General features: G+C 37.5%; 1 protein-coding gene across 4 annotated transcripts; it reads right to left on the reverse strand.

The window, feature by feature from the left end:
• Positions 1-120: 120 nt before the first annotated feature.
• On the reverse strand, positions 121-17,570 carry lhx3 (LIM homeobox 3). 4 transcript variants are annotated; one of them, XM_044096563.1, is made up of 7 exons: positions 14,581-14,820; positions 12,542-12,713; positions 12,222-12,424; positions 10,470-10,621; positions 9,382-9,553; positions 7,839-8,204; positions 121-193 (listed from the first exon to the last, which is right to left on the reverse strand). In XM_044096563.1, the coding sequence occupies exons 1-7, from the start codon at positions 14,675-14,677 to the stop codon at positions 165-167; spliced, it is 1,191 nt and encodes a 396-aa protein (XP_043952498.1). In that variant the 5' UTR covers positions 14,678-14,820; the 3' UTR covers positions 121-164. The 4 variants fall into 4 exon arrangements, with proteins under 4 accessions (XP_043952498.1, XP_043952495.1, XP_043952497.1 ...); XM_044096560.1 differs by lacking the exon at positions 121-193 and having other exon boundaries at positions 6,886-8,204; XM_044096562.1 differs by lacking the exons at positions 121-193; positions 14,581-14,820 and adding an exon at positions 17,038-17,570 and having other exon boundaries at positions 6,924-8,204.
• Between the last annotated feature and the right edge of the window lie 413 nt (positions 17,571-17,983).

Genomic DNA, 17,983 nt, shown 5'->3' on the forward strand with positions numbered 1-17,983 from the left:
AAAAAATAAAAAAATAAAAAAATAAATGGGGAAAGAAAACAACAGACAAGTGTTGCAGGAGAGAAAGAGAGAGGGAAAGAGGCAGAGCGGCTTGAACAGACGTACGAACCCAGATTGAGAGCTGCTGAATGATGACGCCGACCTTGGTGATGTTGGTTAGGCCTTTAGGCAGGATGGAGATGTTTGTTTCTCTCTGTGAAAGACAAATAGGACAGTGAAAACAAGATAAAATTAAAAACTAAGTACTTATATTAATATTCCCCACACAGAATGGACACAATGATTATAAAAATTTTATTTTATGTAGCTGAATTTGTAGGATTCTCCTCAATCTTCATTTGTTTTCCTAAAATGATTACCTATTAGAAAACACATTCCAAATGACAGCTCTGAATTAGAATAATGTCATTGTTCATAAAATGTGAATAATGAAATTGAAATGAAATAAAGATTAGATGTAAAAGAGGCTATCTCAAAATACTGAGCTAATTCACTTCATCTATAAAGTTTTTATTTTGACAGGACCGCTGTAATTTCAATTGTTTATACATAATTTAATCCTCCTGTTTACAATTTCCATAAAATGTATTTACTTATTTATACTAGAATGAGACACAGTTCCAATTGGGCAATTCACATTCATATTTTTTGAACGTAAGATAGAATTTTGAAGTCTTGTCAAAAAAATAAATGAGATTTTCAGTTTAACTTTTGCATAAATGGAATGAAAATGCATTTACATACATATTATCTCCCTAAATTATTAATCTCCCTAAATAATCATGCAATAATCATGTTGTAAATTAGCAATGTCTATTTATTTTAATTTAAAACATATTTTAAAATACGTTTTGTATTGTTATGGACTAGGAATTGTAAATCAATTTATTTTTTGCAAAATTCTTTTCACCATGCATTTTGTTTTTAGGTTGTTATTTTTCTGCTATAAAAAAACCAAGTTCATTAAAGAAATAAAGAATAAAATGAGTTCTGTGGGGTTTTTGCTCAAAGGAAGGAGCAAAATATTTAAATACAGGAGGAGAAATGAACAAAGTTAAGTTCGGAGGCATTTTCTAAACTGAATAATTTTGCAAATAGTTTTTTTAAATCGAAACACTCATTTCTTTTCTCCTTTTCTCCAACAAAAACCTCTCTTCAGCCTGACTCTTGAACACCTGCCTTTAATAAGAACAATTATACTAAGTGATTTATCGCCTCCTCCAGCTAGAGATCAGAGGAGTCTGCAGCAGGCGGACCCTCTTTGATGACAGGGTACATGGAAGCTGTGTTGCTGCTCTTGTGCATCCAGGAATGTTTTTCCCTCCAACATCCCTCTCCTCTTCCCCTATTTGCCACGTCGCTGAGAGGTGACAGTTGAGCAATGGCTGCAGCAATAATTGAAAAGTGCGGTGTGGCTGGCTGCTGGTGCAGAGACCATCTGTGAGTCTGAGTGGTTTGGTGAGTGCGTTGCGTTCGTGGGTGGGGAGGTCGAGGGTTATGAGAGAGCCAGACAGCCGTCCCCAGGGAGCTGTTAACACCTCATAGATACCAAAAAGCCCCAAGACGACCCTTTGCTTGGCCAAACCTGCTAATGAGAAGGAGGGTGATTATCCCTCTGTGAGGCAAATATAAACGTGTGTTGCTACGAATCCCAGCGGTAAGGTGGTAAGTATGTAAAAGCTAGTAGAAATATCTTTTTTTAATTTTTTTTTATTAAATATTGAAATCAAAAAAACAACTTCTTATGTAATCCCTGCTGACTTTAATAGTAGCAGCAGGAACTAAGTAGAGACTTTATCACAGCAGAGAGCCAGACCAAAACATAAGCAACCTAAGCAGCTGGTTAAGCTCTCCGAGCCACCAGCATGACTTGTCATAGAAGTGTATGAGTGTAAATGTCACATATTTTTCTATAAGTCTCTCACAATGTGTCATCCAAGCCTTTGCCTTTGTGCTGGGAAAGTTGACCAATCATACAGATCATACAATGATCTGTATGATTGGTCAATGACAACTCCTTTAGATCAGTTAGGTTAGGCGTAGTGAGTTTATTTTGTCTGTCACATGTGTTTATTGTAAATATGACATCCAATTTTTGCAACAGCAACACTGACTCCCCACAGGTTGCCTTGTTTGATACCAGGTGGATTTTAGTTCATTCTAATTCTAATTTGATTTAGCCAAATTACGATTACTGAAAAATATGAAAAGATCTCCTCATGCTTTCTTTTAGTTTCCTTGTAAGGAAGCTTACTTAATGCCTTAACATCAATGTGAATGGAAATATGTATTAAGCATAAAACGAAATAGGGTGGAGACGAAAACTCACATCTGGTCAACTGAAAACGAATTAAATCTGCGTAAAGTTAATAAATGGAACGCATTTTCCTAATTTTTTTTTCTTTTTTTCTTTTCACAGATGATCACTTCAAAAAAATGCCAAAGTAAACAAAACGCTATCATTAGCAGTAAAATACTTTTTGTATTAAAATGATAAAATATAAATTATACTATTATATAAATTATAAAATAGAATTTTATCATACTGCAAATTTCACAAGATAAGCAAAGTGATTGGTCAGTGTTAAGAATTTTCGCTCAAATAAGGCTGCTGTTTCTTTAACAATATGAAAATCAGTGTTTTGATGCAACACTGCACAAAATCATAAAAATTTTTTAAATGAATTTTTTCTTTAATTTCATTAAAAAAATGATAAATACAATGTGGAGCAATATGAAGAAGGGCTGTGTGAGCCATTAGCCAATACACTTCTAATGTGAAAGTTCCCGAATGAATTTCAGTCAGTCACTGCAGACATATTACTGAATATTGCATTCCTGTCTGAGGACGAAATGAAGAAATAATTATGCAGCTTGTGGGAAGCAATGAGAAGGTGGGGCTGTGATGGATTTGATTAAAGTTGTCAGTGAAAACACGCGCTAATGACCATGTTGATTAGTTACATTGCTCTAATGCAGCTGGAGATGCCATTAATCTGCAACATAAACAAAACTCCTGTGTCGCTGGTCAGTGCTGTGTTTACACCCTGTCTTTGCACAAGAACTGTGTCTTTCAAACTTTCTTATCACACGCATGTGAGAATGTGTATATGGAGAGCTGGTGCCTTTCTCTTAAAGTGTACAAAATTCACTTTCTTAAAGATGCTAAAATTAAACAACTGTGGCTTTTTTTTTTTTACATTCCCTTGTACAATTCATTGGTTGGACAGAGCAAGTCTTCATTAGAATGTCATCCAGTTTAACAAATTCCTTTAACTGACTGATTTCTGCGCCACAGTCCTCTTCCTCCTCTCAGCGGTCCCATCCTTCAGGGATTCCAAAATGAAAATAAGTTCACTCCCTCTTCCATTCATACATTTGCACAGACTGAAATGCCCAAAAACACACAAGCTAAGCAGTCCCCTCCCCAGCCTCCTTTGCTGCTCCATTAGGTCTGAATTGTAGCTGTGATGTGTGGGACCCATGGGAGGTGTTATTGTCAGAGCTGATTTACTCAGCACCAGCTGACAAGACGCTGGGGAGTGTGTATGCGTGTGGTGGCGTGTGGGGGTGTGTGTTTGTGTGTGAGCCCTCCATTTGAGAGACAGCAGGCGTCCTGCCAGTCTTAGAGCCCTTTACCGAAAGGACAGTTAAAAGCAACAGTTTACTCGACGCTGCTGAGCACAAGGCAACTTCAACTGCCTTAGCATCCAGTAAAATTATAATTTACGTGTGTAATAAAAATCTTCCTGGAAATGTTCACAGTAATTTCACTATTTTTCATTTCCTAAGATGTTCTTATTCTTCTTTTGAAAAACTTGCTTTAACCTAATTTCTTGTCAAATAATATGTTGAATTTAAAGACAAACACTTAATGATGAGCAAATATTTAACTCAAAGTTAGCTGTTATCGTTTAGCTGCTTAATCTGTGACTTAAATGGACAGATAAGTTGTCTCTACAGACAACTAAGTATTATGAATGTTTGTTGATTCTTGTGCAATCCTGCCAAAAGTGCAGTGTTTCATTTTTGGAGTTTATGGTGGACAAATATAGGTGCATATTTTTGTAAGATTTTTAAAATCTTATAATCAAATCTTATTAGTATTCACTTAAATTCCCTTCCCAAACTTCTTTGTAACCAGATTGTTCTGTGATTCCTTCCTTCCAAATGAGGTTGTATTGAATTGCCTACATTACCTTCTCCTTTATGTCTCACATTTTTCTCACGCCAGCTTCCCACCACTTACTCAATAGGTAAGATTGTATTAGTTAACCAACCTTGTTCAGCTCATCTGGCAAATTGCATACTTAACCTAATCTATTTTTTTTTCTCAGAAAATGGTGGATTTTAAACCCAATCCAAAAGAGTGAAACATGGTAATGCTTGCCTGTTTTTGTTAAGATTACTTTGTTCACAAATCAAAGATGCTCCCGAAATGTGCTTCCGGGATTCTTATTTGACTAAATTTCTTACTTTCACCACAGTTAAGAGCTCATAGGTTTTGAAAAAAAAAAAAAAAAAAAAAAAAGCTTCCTCTCTGTACCAAATTCTTTTTTCTAATTTCAATTAAAAACTGCCTCCACACTGACCAAACTGGGTGTTAGAGTGGATTAACGACCCCTTACTCTCACCTCTTTACAGTTTTTACCAAAGATTTTCTGGCTCTGTTTACACACCTGCTGCTTTTGGCAAGGCAACAATGATCCCTGCTAAGATCCCCTCATTAGCTAGAAGGAGTCAATTGAATATCCTTTTCTTGTTGTGGGAACCTGTGGGGGAACTTTGAGGTTGCACTCAAAAACAAATCATAATGAGGACTGGTGGATCTTGCTATTATTAATATGTACTGTGTCATGGAGGTGGAGTAAAACCCTTTTTATTATGTCTGCTAAAATGTCCATGAACAGCCTTTTAAAAAAGTTTTTAACTGTTTCGAAATCATCACTTATCTACGTGAAAACATGTAGTATTGCTCCTCAGTGTTTGTCATGTTTTAAAATATTTCCTTTTAGTTTAACACAGAGTTAACCAACATGAAATAGATTTTTGTTTTGACATAAAATACTGTTGTATTTAAGGTTAAAACAAATAAATATGCAATGCAACAAGGGGACAAGAACAAAGCTGACTGACAAATAAAGTATAAAATGATCTCATACAATCTTTAAAGCACTTCTAGTTAGAGCAACTGTCTGAAATAAAATAGTTCTCACTTAAACTATTATAATATTCTCTACCCCTACCATAACTTTACATAACATGGCCTAAATAATCTTAAAATAACATTTCCATAAACCAGGACATTTATGAGATTTGACCAACTAATCTGATACTAAGAGTTTTTCCAAGATTGTGCAAAAGAGGAACTAATATCAATGGTTTAACATACAATATTTGAGGTGGCTTTGTTGCAGCGTAACTATGAGCCATCTTGAAGGCAACAACTGCGTCAAAGCACAGAAGGAACCAGAAAAACAACAATGTTTGTCTTATGCTTTTGAGAACAAAAAAGGAGTAAGACATTTAGATGTGCAAAGATTTGATGGCTTTCATTATGCCTCAACAAAAATATAGAGATCTTGCAAAACTTCGATTTTCTATTATATTTGAACTTTCCATTCACATGCAAAGTTTTTATTGAAAAACATTGGATTAAAGAACAATGTGAAATCTTTATACATGTGAAATGGATATCCAGAAAATATTAAAAAGTGTGCTTTCTTTACTAGACACCTAAAGAACAGCTGATGAAATAAAGTCCATTACGAAAGAAATACTATATCTGTAAATAATTGTGTTGTATGAGTTACTGGAGATGCTAACAGTGTTGAGAGGAATTCGTTTTAATACAAAATATGTTACACTGTGATAAAGAGCAAATTGTGAATCCAATTTAAAAAAAAATTCAATTTCAAGCTTTGGGCAACGACCTGTGACTGCTTAACATTTGGAAAAGACTAAAATCTGACATTGTTAAAATGGCATGTGAAAAATATGTTTGTTCAAACAAAAGAGACATAAATGGTCTAGATGTGCAAAGCTTTGATTACTTACAAAATGCCACAACAATTAACAAAAAGAGACATTAATGCTGAGTTTCAATAGTTTATGTTTTAGAATGTTATTCAGTATTTTGTTCATTCTGACTGAATGCATTTAATACATTTATTTCTATTACACTTTTTTTAAAGCTATGTTTAATTTTAGTTTTAAGTAAAATCCTGTCACCTTTGAAAAAAATTACTTTCATAAAATATATTTGACGAAGAAAAACAATTATTTTTCCTGCTTTTAAAGCATGTTCAAATGTCTCGCCAGTGCTGCTAAATCCAACAGCCTGTAAAACTCATTACCTAAAGATTATGTAAGAAAGTATTCATGAAAACATAAAAACATTCACAGAGCCCGAACGCTGACTATACTAAATGGAAATGCATAAACATGCGAGCGCACACACTCATACTGGCACGGGCCACTCACGTAAACACAGTGACGCGGACATTTACTGTTTAATCTATTTAATTGAACCCGACTTTGAATAACTAAACAAATGAGGAAATTCACGAGGGGCACTCGATCCCTTCTTGGATAATGGATTGGAGATTCCTTTCCCATCGGGGCATTTGGGGAAACAGGGCCCAGTAATCTCTGAATTGATGAGTTGACTGCATCAAATTTCTCCACTAAAGAGCTGTTGAACCCCTGATACAGTGCTGGTAGGTAGCCAGATACGCAATTTGCAGACATAGGCACAACTGCAGGCTTTCTCCAGTTTCACTATCAGAATGGAAGGGAACTGCAGATACTTTAAGGTAAACCGGATATCCCTTACTTGTACGATGTGCAGTTTCACTGACCAACAAAACAGACCTAAGCTCCATGTTCTGTAAGGTGTGAAATTTATTAAAGTCCTGCTATTTATATATGAATCATCATAATTACAGTAGGGAATAAATAATACATAAAACATTTTCCACATAAACAAACATATACATCCAATCCCAATCCCCAATTCCAATTTCTACAGTTCATCTTTGAAATGGTTTCCGGTACGACAAAGCAAACGAGACACATTTGAGAACACACAAATGCATAGAAATGATTGGACCCCTAGGTACCATTTCAACATATCTACATTTTTCAAGAATGTACAAAGTCCTCATGCCCAGCTCCTTCCTTTATGTCCAAGAGTCAGATTTGTATAAAAATAAAGTCTCCACATTTATAGAACATAAATGTTAAGTGTATATTTAAGTGTACTTTTGTATATACTTACGTATAGACATTTGGCAACAAACAGACATTTAAAGATGCTACGCATTGAACTGGATTTTTCACCTGATCATGCTAAAAGTGATAAAGTCAAATGAGAGAAGTATGCTGGGATTTGAGCAAAAAGTGAAATAAAATAAAAATAAATAAATAAATAAAAAATATACGTCTAACATCTAACCTTATCAGTTCCTCATCCACTAGCTAGTTTGGTTTAAAAGACTCCAGAGTGGCATTTACAAAGAATAGATTTAGTGACAAATTGGTAATTTGCAAAAATAATGTAATAATGTTTTAAATGAAGGAGAGTTTTTTTTGCTTTTATTTTCTCTTGTATATTAAATTAATCTGGCAGCTACGAGTGAGCTCTGACCAGTGTTCTGCTACTTTACACAGACACCGCCCCTTTGCATGAATCCCGCATTTTGTCAGTCCAACAGAACACGAAAAGAATGCCAGCAGAAGACAACAGAGTCAAGTTCCTCGCTGACAAAATTAAAACTGCCCATGATCCACTTCGTCTAACCAAGACGCAGGACTTGCGGGAAAATCCGGGTACCCACCGCTGCTGCCAGTGGAGAGGTCTGAGCTGGGGCCGTTGGCTGCCCCCATGGAGACTCTCACGGAGGGGTTGATGCCGGGTCCGCCGCTCTGAGTCATGATGGAAAGGCCTGAATCGGGGTAAACGAGGCTGGTGATGAGAGGCTGGTGTCTCGGCAGGACATGAAGGGAGCCTGGTGACTGGGGGAGACCGTAGGGGCTGCTGGAGCGGATGTCGTGGAACTGGTCCTGGGAGGGAAGAGTGCCGTGGTCCAGTGGGAAGGAGCCGTGGTTGTTGCCAGTTTGGCGTCCTCCTACAGCTGGAGAGGACTCGCTCAGGCTGCTGTAAATGCTGTTGGTGTGGCCAAGCTCTGACATGGGCGGTTCATCTGTGCAAGAAGAAACGGAAAAAAAAGTAGAAACGGTTGATTTGACGTAATCTTCAGTAGTGAATCCCATCAGATTTTGTTTAATTAATTAATTAATTTATTTATCTAACCTATACACTGAAGTGTAGGCAAACATATGTTCATTAATCAATCTGATTAATGGCTTCAGTCACAGGGTAAACTACTGTAAATCTGTAAACATTACTGTGAAGACATTGAATATACTTGCAAGGTTTGCAAACATCAGGCATTCACATATGTAAACTTTTGTTCCAAATTTAATTTATTTTAGAAAACATGTTGGACTGCATCACTGTGTCGGGGGTGGACATTTTAAACATTTTTATTGTAGTCGTAGCAGAAGTGACAAATTGCTTGGCTACGGTAGCAGCGTTTGTCACATGTTTCTATCTGGCTAAAGCAGAGTCATGGAGGATTCCCTATGTTTGGGTATCATAACTTATTTGCCAATAAGAGCTGCAAAATCTATCCGAACACTGGACAAAATCTGGATATGTTAAGGGAGATACGGCAAACAAAGTCACTGTTTGGTCAGTCATTACATTATAGATTATGCTACAAAGAGCAGATTTTGCATATATCCCTTCCTTTTGCCTATTTTTTTTTAAAGTTCATGTTTGCTAGTTAAAGTAATTAGAGGAGGTGTCAGTTTTTTCTCCTTTTAATCTATGTCTTTGTGTCATTAAATTTTTTTTTTTTTTTTTTTTTTTTTTACAAAAGCACAGTGTTGAATGCAATATTCTTTGTTGACTTTGACTTCATGACGATATTTGAAACAAAGTATTATACTACAATGTTTATTCTCACTACTGCCTTTTATAACTCTGTTTTGTTTGCTCTAGGCCACCAACATCTGCATTTCTGCGATATTGTGTGAGATGCATCATAGCTGGTGCTGCATTCTGTTTCAAATCATTTTTTTAAATCTTTGGTAGATTTCTAAGCAAAAGCAGCAACGAGCTGTACACAATAAAATCTGTGAAATAACGAAAATTTTACATAATGCTGAAAGAAAAAGACAACTCTGCATATTAAAAGTGTTTACTGTAAATACCAAAGAACTTCAATGTAAATAATGACTATGTTTCAGTCTCTTTGTGTCTGAGGCATGCCATGTGTCTGTACCTTCTTCTTATTTGTAAAAAACAAAACATACCTGTGAAGGACACCTCGGCATCGCTGTCCATGCCCTCCTCCTGAATGCTGTTGTTGTCAGACTTGGAACTTCCTCGTGACCTCTTCATGTTGCGGAAATACTGGCCCCACCTTTGTCGCCCGGCGTCCTTCTTCAGTCGTTTTTCTTTCGCTCGTCGGTTCTGAAACCAAACCTGAAGGGTGAAAGAAGCGAGACGTCAGAAATGGCAAATGTAATAGTAAATGACCAAAACATACATAGAAATAGGTGTAAAAATATAAGTTGAAATGTCACTTGATTTTCAAGTGGTGATTCATCAAAAAAAAAATTTGAATTAAAACATTTTTAATTTAATTCATTTTACAAAATGAATCAAGAGATTCATTTTGTAAAATCATACCTAGTGATTTTCACACTCTAATGATCACTTCATACTTAAAAACCAAGACAAGAATATTGACCTTTGACCTGGGACCAGTTTCCCCTAAAGCTGCTTTATGACATCATTAACTCCCTTCCATACTTCTCCAACCTCTTGACTCCTTAAACCATTTAAAACTTTTTGCAGCGCTTTTGATCCTAACTCATCTCTGCTTTCACTGTAACGTCTAAATTTTAACTGTCCTCACTTGAATCCTTAATCTCACACTTAGCAGTAACTCATTCAGGTCACTTGCGCACAAAGCTTGCAACTCAACATTCTTCTTAATGATATTCCACCCTGTGTGAACCCTCTCCACCCGTTCCCTTTTACTGAATAATGAGGGGCATTTTAGTGGCTTCTGTCCCCAGTTTTGTCCTTGCAAATAAAACAATATATACGACTAACACCTACAGCAACCGGCGGCGAGGCTCCTCAGTAGCGGACAATATGCGAGGGGCCCTCTCAGTATTGTTAACGAGACTTGCACTTAAACAACGCCGACTTTCATGCCGACTTCATTTTACTACATCAGGCCATAAATCCCTCCCGCCCCACTTCCTCTTATAAGTTCATACGCACACTTGTTCGTACAGTGAGCCATGTGCCAGATCAGCCTCAATTGTCCCTTGATAATGAAGTCAGGACACTAATGGAGTAGCTCTTAATAGAGAATAATGTACTGTACCTGGACAACCCGCATGTCCAGGCCCGTCTCTGACGACAGCTGCTCCCGGACGTGGCGGGCCGGTTTTGGAGAATTGTTGTAGGCATTCTTCAGCGTCTCTAGTTGTTTAGCAGTGATGGTTGTCCGGGGTCTTTTTGCGGTGGAGTCTGCTTCTGCAAGAAACACAAGCAATCTTCTGGTGACCCTAAAAGTCATTTTTGCTTTTTATGATTTTTTAGCTCCAGCATGATATTAATGGATACGAATGCAACAGTAAGCAGAAGAAAAATAAGCAGACACAAAGTGAAGTATGCATAAATGCTCTGTGGGATTTATGTTTTATCAGTGTTGCTGTCACAATGAAAAACTGCCACTGACGTTGATGTGAAGAGCTCTCCGCGAGCAGCCTTAGTGTGCAACATGCTAATAAAAGCACATAATCAGTATAGCTGCAAGAAGATCATTTGTAATATTCAACTTTGTGATTTTACAAAATAGAATACGTGTCTCCCTGTTTATAAACTATAGTAATGCAATCCACGCACACTTGCTGCTTGTCTGAACATCTGTTCCAAAGTGCCCAGCAAAGTGCAAAAACCATCATCCCAAATGGATGCTGCCTGAGTAATTGCACCATGTCATTAGCAAAATAAACATGTGTATTTTTTGCAAAAACTTGTGTTATCTCCCCACATAAATCAGCCATGTAAATTACAGATAAACAGATGGAGAGATAAAACCCTGACCACGCTTGGCCTGCCCAGGCCTGGAATGAGCCTGTTGGGATTCACAAACGTGTGAGCTAAAGAAGGCTACAGAAATGAAAAAGGAATGCAGTGGTAATGTCTGAGAACCTGCTCCCTTTTAAATCATGTTAAATAAAACGTTGATCAGAACAATGTAGCTTATTTAGAGCGTTCTACGGGCACAAATAATACAGATTTAAGTGATCTGTATTACGTGTAGATTACTTATTTATAGTGACCTACAAGTAATACAGTGAGTATTACTTGTTTTGTTCTAGGGCATCCAGGTCAGTATTTGTTTGCAATCGGCTCACAAACACTTTAAATTACGGCTTAACATCTGTAGATGTTCTTGGTAGCATATTATGAAGGTTGGTTCAAATTTACAAATTATGTGAAAGTTTAAAAAAAAATATATATATATATTTTTTGAAGCAGCTTGTTTGAAATTATGCATATATAAAATTTAATTGAGGCACAAACAACAGAAATAATTAAATCAGCTTGAAATTGAAACTCAGTTAATGTCTTTTTCAAAATATGAGGGATTTCTTTAATGTATACTTCCTGTTGGACATACAGCTTTTTCCAGGGGCCCCAGGCAAGGAGTCCCCAAACAGTCGCCAAGCTTGCTCATAACTTGGGCCAATCTTGCAAAAAGAGATCATTTTTGTGCCTTGCATGAGCGAACAATTCCCCTCCCACACAGATCAGCCTTTCTAAGCTGTACTTTTGACTCCTTCATAACCTTATTTGGAATCACAAATGTTATTGGAAGGTAATCCTTAGAGAGCAAACTTGTAACCCCGCTCCCTTCCGTTCCCCTTTTCATCTTTTCTGAACTTTCTGCTGTTCAGTAATGATTGATCTGCTGAAAATGACGCAACTGTCGCCGGTAGGTCGCAGTTACAGACTACCTCTCCGCCGCGCCAAACGTACAACTCCCGGTGGAAAGATGGCCAAATGTGCAGCACAGTATTTCTGACGGCACCGTTTGCACATCCAATTGTAGAGTCTGTCGGCTCACCTCTCTGCTTTGCTGTCTCATAGTCGGCCTTGCAGACCAGCCTGCTGTCCTCCATCAGGTAGTACTCGTCACCTGTGGCCAGCTGCCTCTTGCACACGATGCAGGCAAAACAGTGCAGGTGGTAGACGAAGTCCTGCGCTCTCCTCACCACCTGGGTGGGCGGGATCCCCTGCTGACAGGCCGCGCATTTGGTGCCAAATCTCCTTTTGGACACGAGAGGCTTCCCATTAATTAATTAACTATTTAATTAATTAATAATGACAAAAAATATATATTAGTAGTTATAGTGATCATCTAAAAAAAATGGGGAGGGGACTCACTTAAAGAAATCGTCTTTGCAGTAGACGTTGTCGCCCCTGCTGAAGCACTTGTCCGCCAGCTGCGCCTCACAGTCGCTGCATTTCAGGCACTTGCTGTGCCAGTGGCGGTCCAGCACTTTGAGGATGAAGCGATCCACGATGTGCTGATTGCACCCTGCGCACACGGGAATTTCTGTCGGAGAAAAGGCAAAGCGGGAATCACGGGATGTTGGACGACAACGGCAGGGGAATGTCTGTAAAAGCAAAGACGCCTGTTTCTATGACGTGGCACGGCCTTTCACGGTAAAAAACGGGACGAAGTCATTCATTATTGTTTTTGTGAAATAATACAAACATATCTATGAAACTGTATGCTTATTATAAGAATTTCATCGCGCGAATAGGTCTTTGTCAACAACAACAACAACAACAATAATAATAATGATAATAATAATAATAATAATAATAATAATAATAATAATAATAATAATAATAATAATAATAATATGAAATAATATGAAATAAAATAAATATGATCCACCTGTAAGTTCCTGCATAAACATTAAGTCTAAATAATAGAAAAGAATAAATAAATAAATAAATAAATGAATGAATGAAACCCAAAATGCATAAGACAATACAATTATGTCTTAACTATTTCTTTTTGTGCCAGTTAAACAAATATTCTCTCACGTAATCGAGAGAAGCTGTTTCGATGATTGGGCAGGTCTAGTTATTTCCTACGTCACTGGCCTGCGATATGACTTTTTTTATTCTCTTATGGTGAAAATAACCTGTAAACTCTTCGAATGATCTCTCAGTTGTTCTTTTAATCGCGAGAAGAAATCAGACTAATCCAGTTATTGCTGGGATTACCTCAACGTTTGTGATTTCTTCGTGTTAGACGGTTAAACAAATAAATAATTAAAATTCAGATGTGATACTTTCTAAAACGTCCAGGAAACATTTCAAATTTAATTGGGCTTGAGGATGTACTGTTTGTAACTTATGTTTAATTAAGAATTGGATCCGAATTAAACAGTAAGGTGGAGATTTTTACGGTTTAACAAAACGATCAATGCCTTTAGGAACAAGTCACATTTTCCAAGGCTTAGTTTTGCAAAATTGCGGGAAGAAAAACTCAATACCTTACAATAAACAACCACTTTAAACCTCGATGCCGTCTGTTCTTTTGCATATAAATCCACACCAAAGTGAAGCAAAACAAATATACCCGAAATGCCAGATACGATGTTATTCGGCCTCTTTATTACTAATTAAACTAAGCTCCAGCACTTCGTGCAGCTCCTGCAAGGAGTCGCGTCGCTATTGTTCTGCGGGAGGACAGGTCATGAAACATTGAGGAGCCATTGCATCAGCAGCAGCAAGCGGCGTCAGGAACAGGTGTATTCAGGTCATCCATAATTTAGAGCAGCTCAGTAAAACTAGAAAGCTGCAGGCCTGTGGTCTCACGGTTTACACCACTACCGGGGCGCAAGCAGTTTATTTCCCTATATGTAACACTAAAACTAGAAAAAAGTAGAAATATATATATCGTTTTTGATCTGATGCTGCCATGGTAAGCCGTTCTGAATTGCCGGAAGAACACTTGTAATTATAAATTGCCACTTTTCTGCATGACTGAAGTTGTGCATCATGTAATAAACCTTTGTTAAACAAAAAAATAAAATAATGATAATATATATATTTTTTTAAATCCGGAGAAAACATTTCCGGATTCAAACTGTGACCAAACTGCATTCGCTCATCTGAATTCACGTAGATCAAAGGTCAAATGTTTATCCTATAAATATATTTGTCCCAACGTGCAAAAATGACATATGGCCTCTGCTCTTTAAGCTGTTCGAATCATAAAAACTGATCCTCAAGGAAATGAAATACCTGCAGATATACACGCCAGTTTAATAAACCAAACGTATCAAGACGTCTCCCACCAGCCTATACCAACAATTTAGCAGATTGAGTCATACTTTACACAGAAACGTTTGTTAAATAAAGAATACTTCAAAAGATGCAGAAATCGTGTCTATGGCTTTTACCTTTCCGTAACTCCTCACTGTGTGACAGCAGAGCGAGGAGCATCTCCGTGTTACTTGGTGCCTCTTTGGGACAATTACGCTCAGCATGCCCTTCCATACCTCATGATTTACCCCTACAGTAAAGCAATTCTAGCTCGAACGATAACACGCACACGCACATATACACGCCAAACCTCGCGCTGCAGGTGGTTTAAAAATTTGGCCAGCAAAGTGTCCCGCACCAAAGCTCGCCAGGGCGCAGCGGAGTTCGCTTTTTTTTTTTTTTTTTTTTTTTTTTTTTCTTTTTTTTTATGCTTCGCTGTCTTGGAGCCTGTACCGGATTACGCTAGCTGCGCCGTTTCCTGGGCGACAGGCTGATAGATCAACATCAACTACCGACTATCTCACCCGGAAGAGGAATGAGCAGGAGGCGAGAGGAGAAGAAGCTAGTAGAGCTTCAGCGCTCAGAGAGGCGTCAAACCAAAGCTGCTGATGAGAACAGCATGGATCAGTGTTTCTTTCTTACCTTCACATTTTCTTTTGATTTATTTGTATAAAAAAAACCCCACGTCGATGAAAAATCTACTTTTCTTTAAATTTTCAAGTTCATATTGGATTGGTTTGATTTGTAATCTATCAGTTTCATTCTGGGAGAAAAAAACTGGATACATTTTACTTGGACGTAAAACAGAAAGAATGAATTGTCTTTTGTTATCGTTTGGAGAAATAAATCAGTAAAAAAAGTGTCAATTTGTCTTTTATTGTAAAGGTGGAACGTCAAAAAATATAGCACGGATGAAAATAGTACCGTTTCATGCCTACGAAACAATAGAAAAGTCAGGAATAAGGTAACCAAAACATTGTTATAATAATAATAATAATAATAATAATAATAATAATAATAATAATAATAATAATAATAATAATAATAATAATAATAATAATAATAATAATAATAATAAACGAATTAACTTTAGAAAGAAATATTGCAAATTCAACCCACAGGGCTTGTTTTATGTCAGCATAGAACAAACTGCAAACAATTAATCATTATTATTGGTTCAAAGATGTGTCGTGGGTCCAAACATCGTGAGAGCAAACTACTTATAAGTAGTTAAAAAATAAAAACGGAAAATAATAATAATGATAAAATAAATGCTATTATTATTATTATTATTATTATTATTATTATTATTATTATTATTATTATTATTATTATTATTATTATTATTATTATTAAACTAAAACCTTTGACATAATCTGCAATATTTCATTTTTAAAAAATAATAAAAATCCAAGTAATACTCACGATGCTCCTACTTGTGCACGCAGGTGAACCAAGCATTGACAGACAAGTGTTTGTTTAGGGGAGAGATTGGCTGTTCAATAACATGTTGATCGGGCCAGCACCCCAATGAATTTTATTGACACTGATCTTTGGCACAAAAGAGAGCCTTGGGAAATCACAGGTAGAGCCACAAACCGGCCGGGCCCGCTGATGAATCTAAAATCAATGCCCCATTTGCCTGCATTTCCGAAGTATATGAAAGGCGTTTTCGAGAAAGGTGTGGGGTTCATAGGTCCCACAGTTACTTTTCAGCTTTGTGATAAGATATTTCTTATGTCATATTGATCGGAGGCTGTTGAAGGAGGAGGGGGTGAGTCAACAATAATGTGACAACAAAGCCATAAAATGGCCATCAGAGTAATGGACAGTCAGTTGGGGAAAGTTGCAAAGACGATCAAATACATCCGGTTGTTTTGTTTGTTTTTCTTGAATTCAAATCGACTAAAAGGAGATATCGTTCAAATTGTTTTAAAAGTCGGTATCAGAGTGCATTTTCCATTCTTTTTTGTATTCTGTCGTTTACTTTGAGAAACATCTTTGATGGGAAGATCTTACGTCTGCAACAACAAATAATTTATCTCTTTCCTTATTCGTCCCAACAGACCTCAGGTGTTCCACCTGTCAGACCAGAAACGGGACACCTGTTGAACATGCGGCCTGGCTGCTGTGCGGATGGGAGCGGCTTTCTGCTGTCTGCTCGCTGTCTGTCGCTTATGCTGTCCGGCTCAGAGCCTGCTGCCTTTAACCGCCGTGGGTCTCACTGCGCTCCCGTGGCGACTACTGGCTGTGGTGTGAAATGACAGCCGCGGCGCATGGCATCTGGTCGTGCGATTCTCCAACAATGATTGCTCATTATGGATTCATAAAATTCATACATTTTCTATAAAGAAACACCTCTTAGCATTTCTATGAATTTTGTCTATTTGCTCAGATTTGGTTTCTTTGGATATAATGAAGTGAGAGGCTTGTTAGAGTTTGTGGCCCATGTGTGATTTGCTGCATTATTGACTATTTCATATTCACTTAAAGACTTCAGTAGGCCCAAAATGAACACGTGTGCTTCACGAATATAAACATTGTTCCTGATTAAATCTAATGCTAATCAGTTATATAAAGGAAATGTGACTTACCTTGACCCGAACTGTACCGGGAAAAATTTCCAGAATTTTGACAGCTTGACCCTGGATGTTCAAGCAGCATCTTTGAAGAAGTGTAAAAAAAAAATTGTCTCAGAAGAGACGCGCCCTGTGATTAAAAAATAAATAAAAAGATAATAATAATAAAAATAAAAAAACTTCAGAAAATCTGAGAAAGGGATTTAAAAATTACACTTTCTTTGCGGCGTATCCTCTTTAGACTCGGGTAAAGTTTCTTCGCTTGTGGGCAGAAAAAAATAAGTTTAAAAGGAAAAGAAAAGCGAAACTATAAAAAGATGGCCTTTTTTTCCCTTTTCGTCACCCGCCCAGAGCAAGATTTTTTCAATATTCATGAAGTAACTCGTTGGCGCTAAAACCCGGATAATGGCTGGGCTGGCAGCAAGAAGTGTCTGACCACGAGCGGCGTCAGCTGACCCGACTGTGAGCCTGCGCTTTCCCACTTCCAGTGAAAATCTCCGGCGGGCAGCGCTGCCTCTGTCCAAGGTGCTGAAGGGGGAGTTCCTCCAACCTGGCTGCGGGGGCGTATGTGCTGCTCCATCACCCCCCGCGGCAATCTTTAAAGCTCGCTCACACAGAGAGCGGTCTGCTCTTGCCCTCCCTCTCTCGCTCTCCCTACCCTTCTCTCTCACGCTCTTTCTCTTTTTCTCTCTCTCTCTCGCTCTCTGTAATCTTTGTTTTGTTGCACGTGTCAGTCTTTCAAGACGCACGACGTGAAGGCTGGACATACGTTTCCCTCTTCCCTTGTTTTTGTTTGTTTAAAAGCAGAGAAATTCTACACGGGTCTATGTTAGGAGTGTGTTGTGTGAGCATACTGTTATCTTGGCCAAAATTACCAAACTAGTGACCTATAATGACGATAAGCTTTGTTGCATGTCTTGTTTTTTTATATTTGACCATAATGATTAGATATTGTCAGAGA

This window comes from Gambusia affinis, linkage group LG17 (assembly GCF_019740435.1).
Source record: "Gambusia affinis linkage group LG17, SWU_Gaff_1.0, whole genome shotgun sequence".
In the NCBI taxonomy this organism is placed as follows: domain Eukaryota; kingdom Metazoa; phylum Chordata; class Actinopteri; order Cyprinodontiformes; family Poeciliidae; genus Gambusia; species Gambusia affinis.

What these genes read in the sequence shown, in the direction of transcription:
- lhx3 (XM_044096560.1), bottom strand. Translation starts at nt 14,677, where the DNA reads ATGGAAGGGCATGCTGAGCGTAATTGTCCCAAAGAGGCACCAAGTAAC. An exon ending in CAGTGAGGAGTTACGGAAAG is followed by an intron (nt 12,714 to 14,580) that starts GTAAAAGCCATA and finishes TTTCTCCGACAG; the next exon opens with AAATTCCCGTGTGCGCAGGG. An exon ending in TGCAAAGACGATTTCTTTAA is followed by an intron (nt 12,425 to 12,541) that starts GTGAGTCCCCTC and finishes CGTGTCCAAAAG; the next exon opens with GAGATTTGGCACCAAATGCG.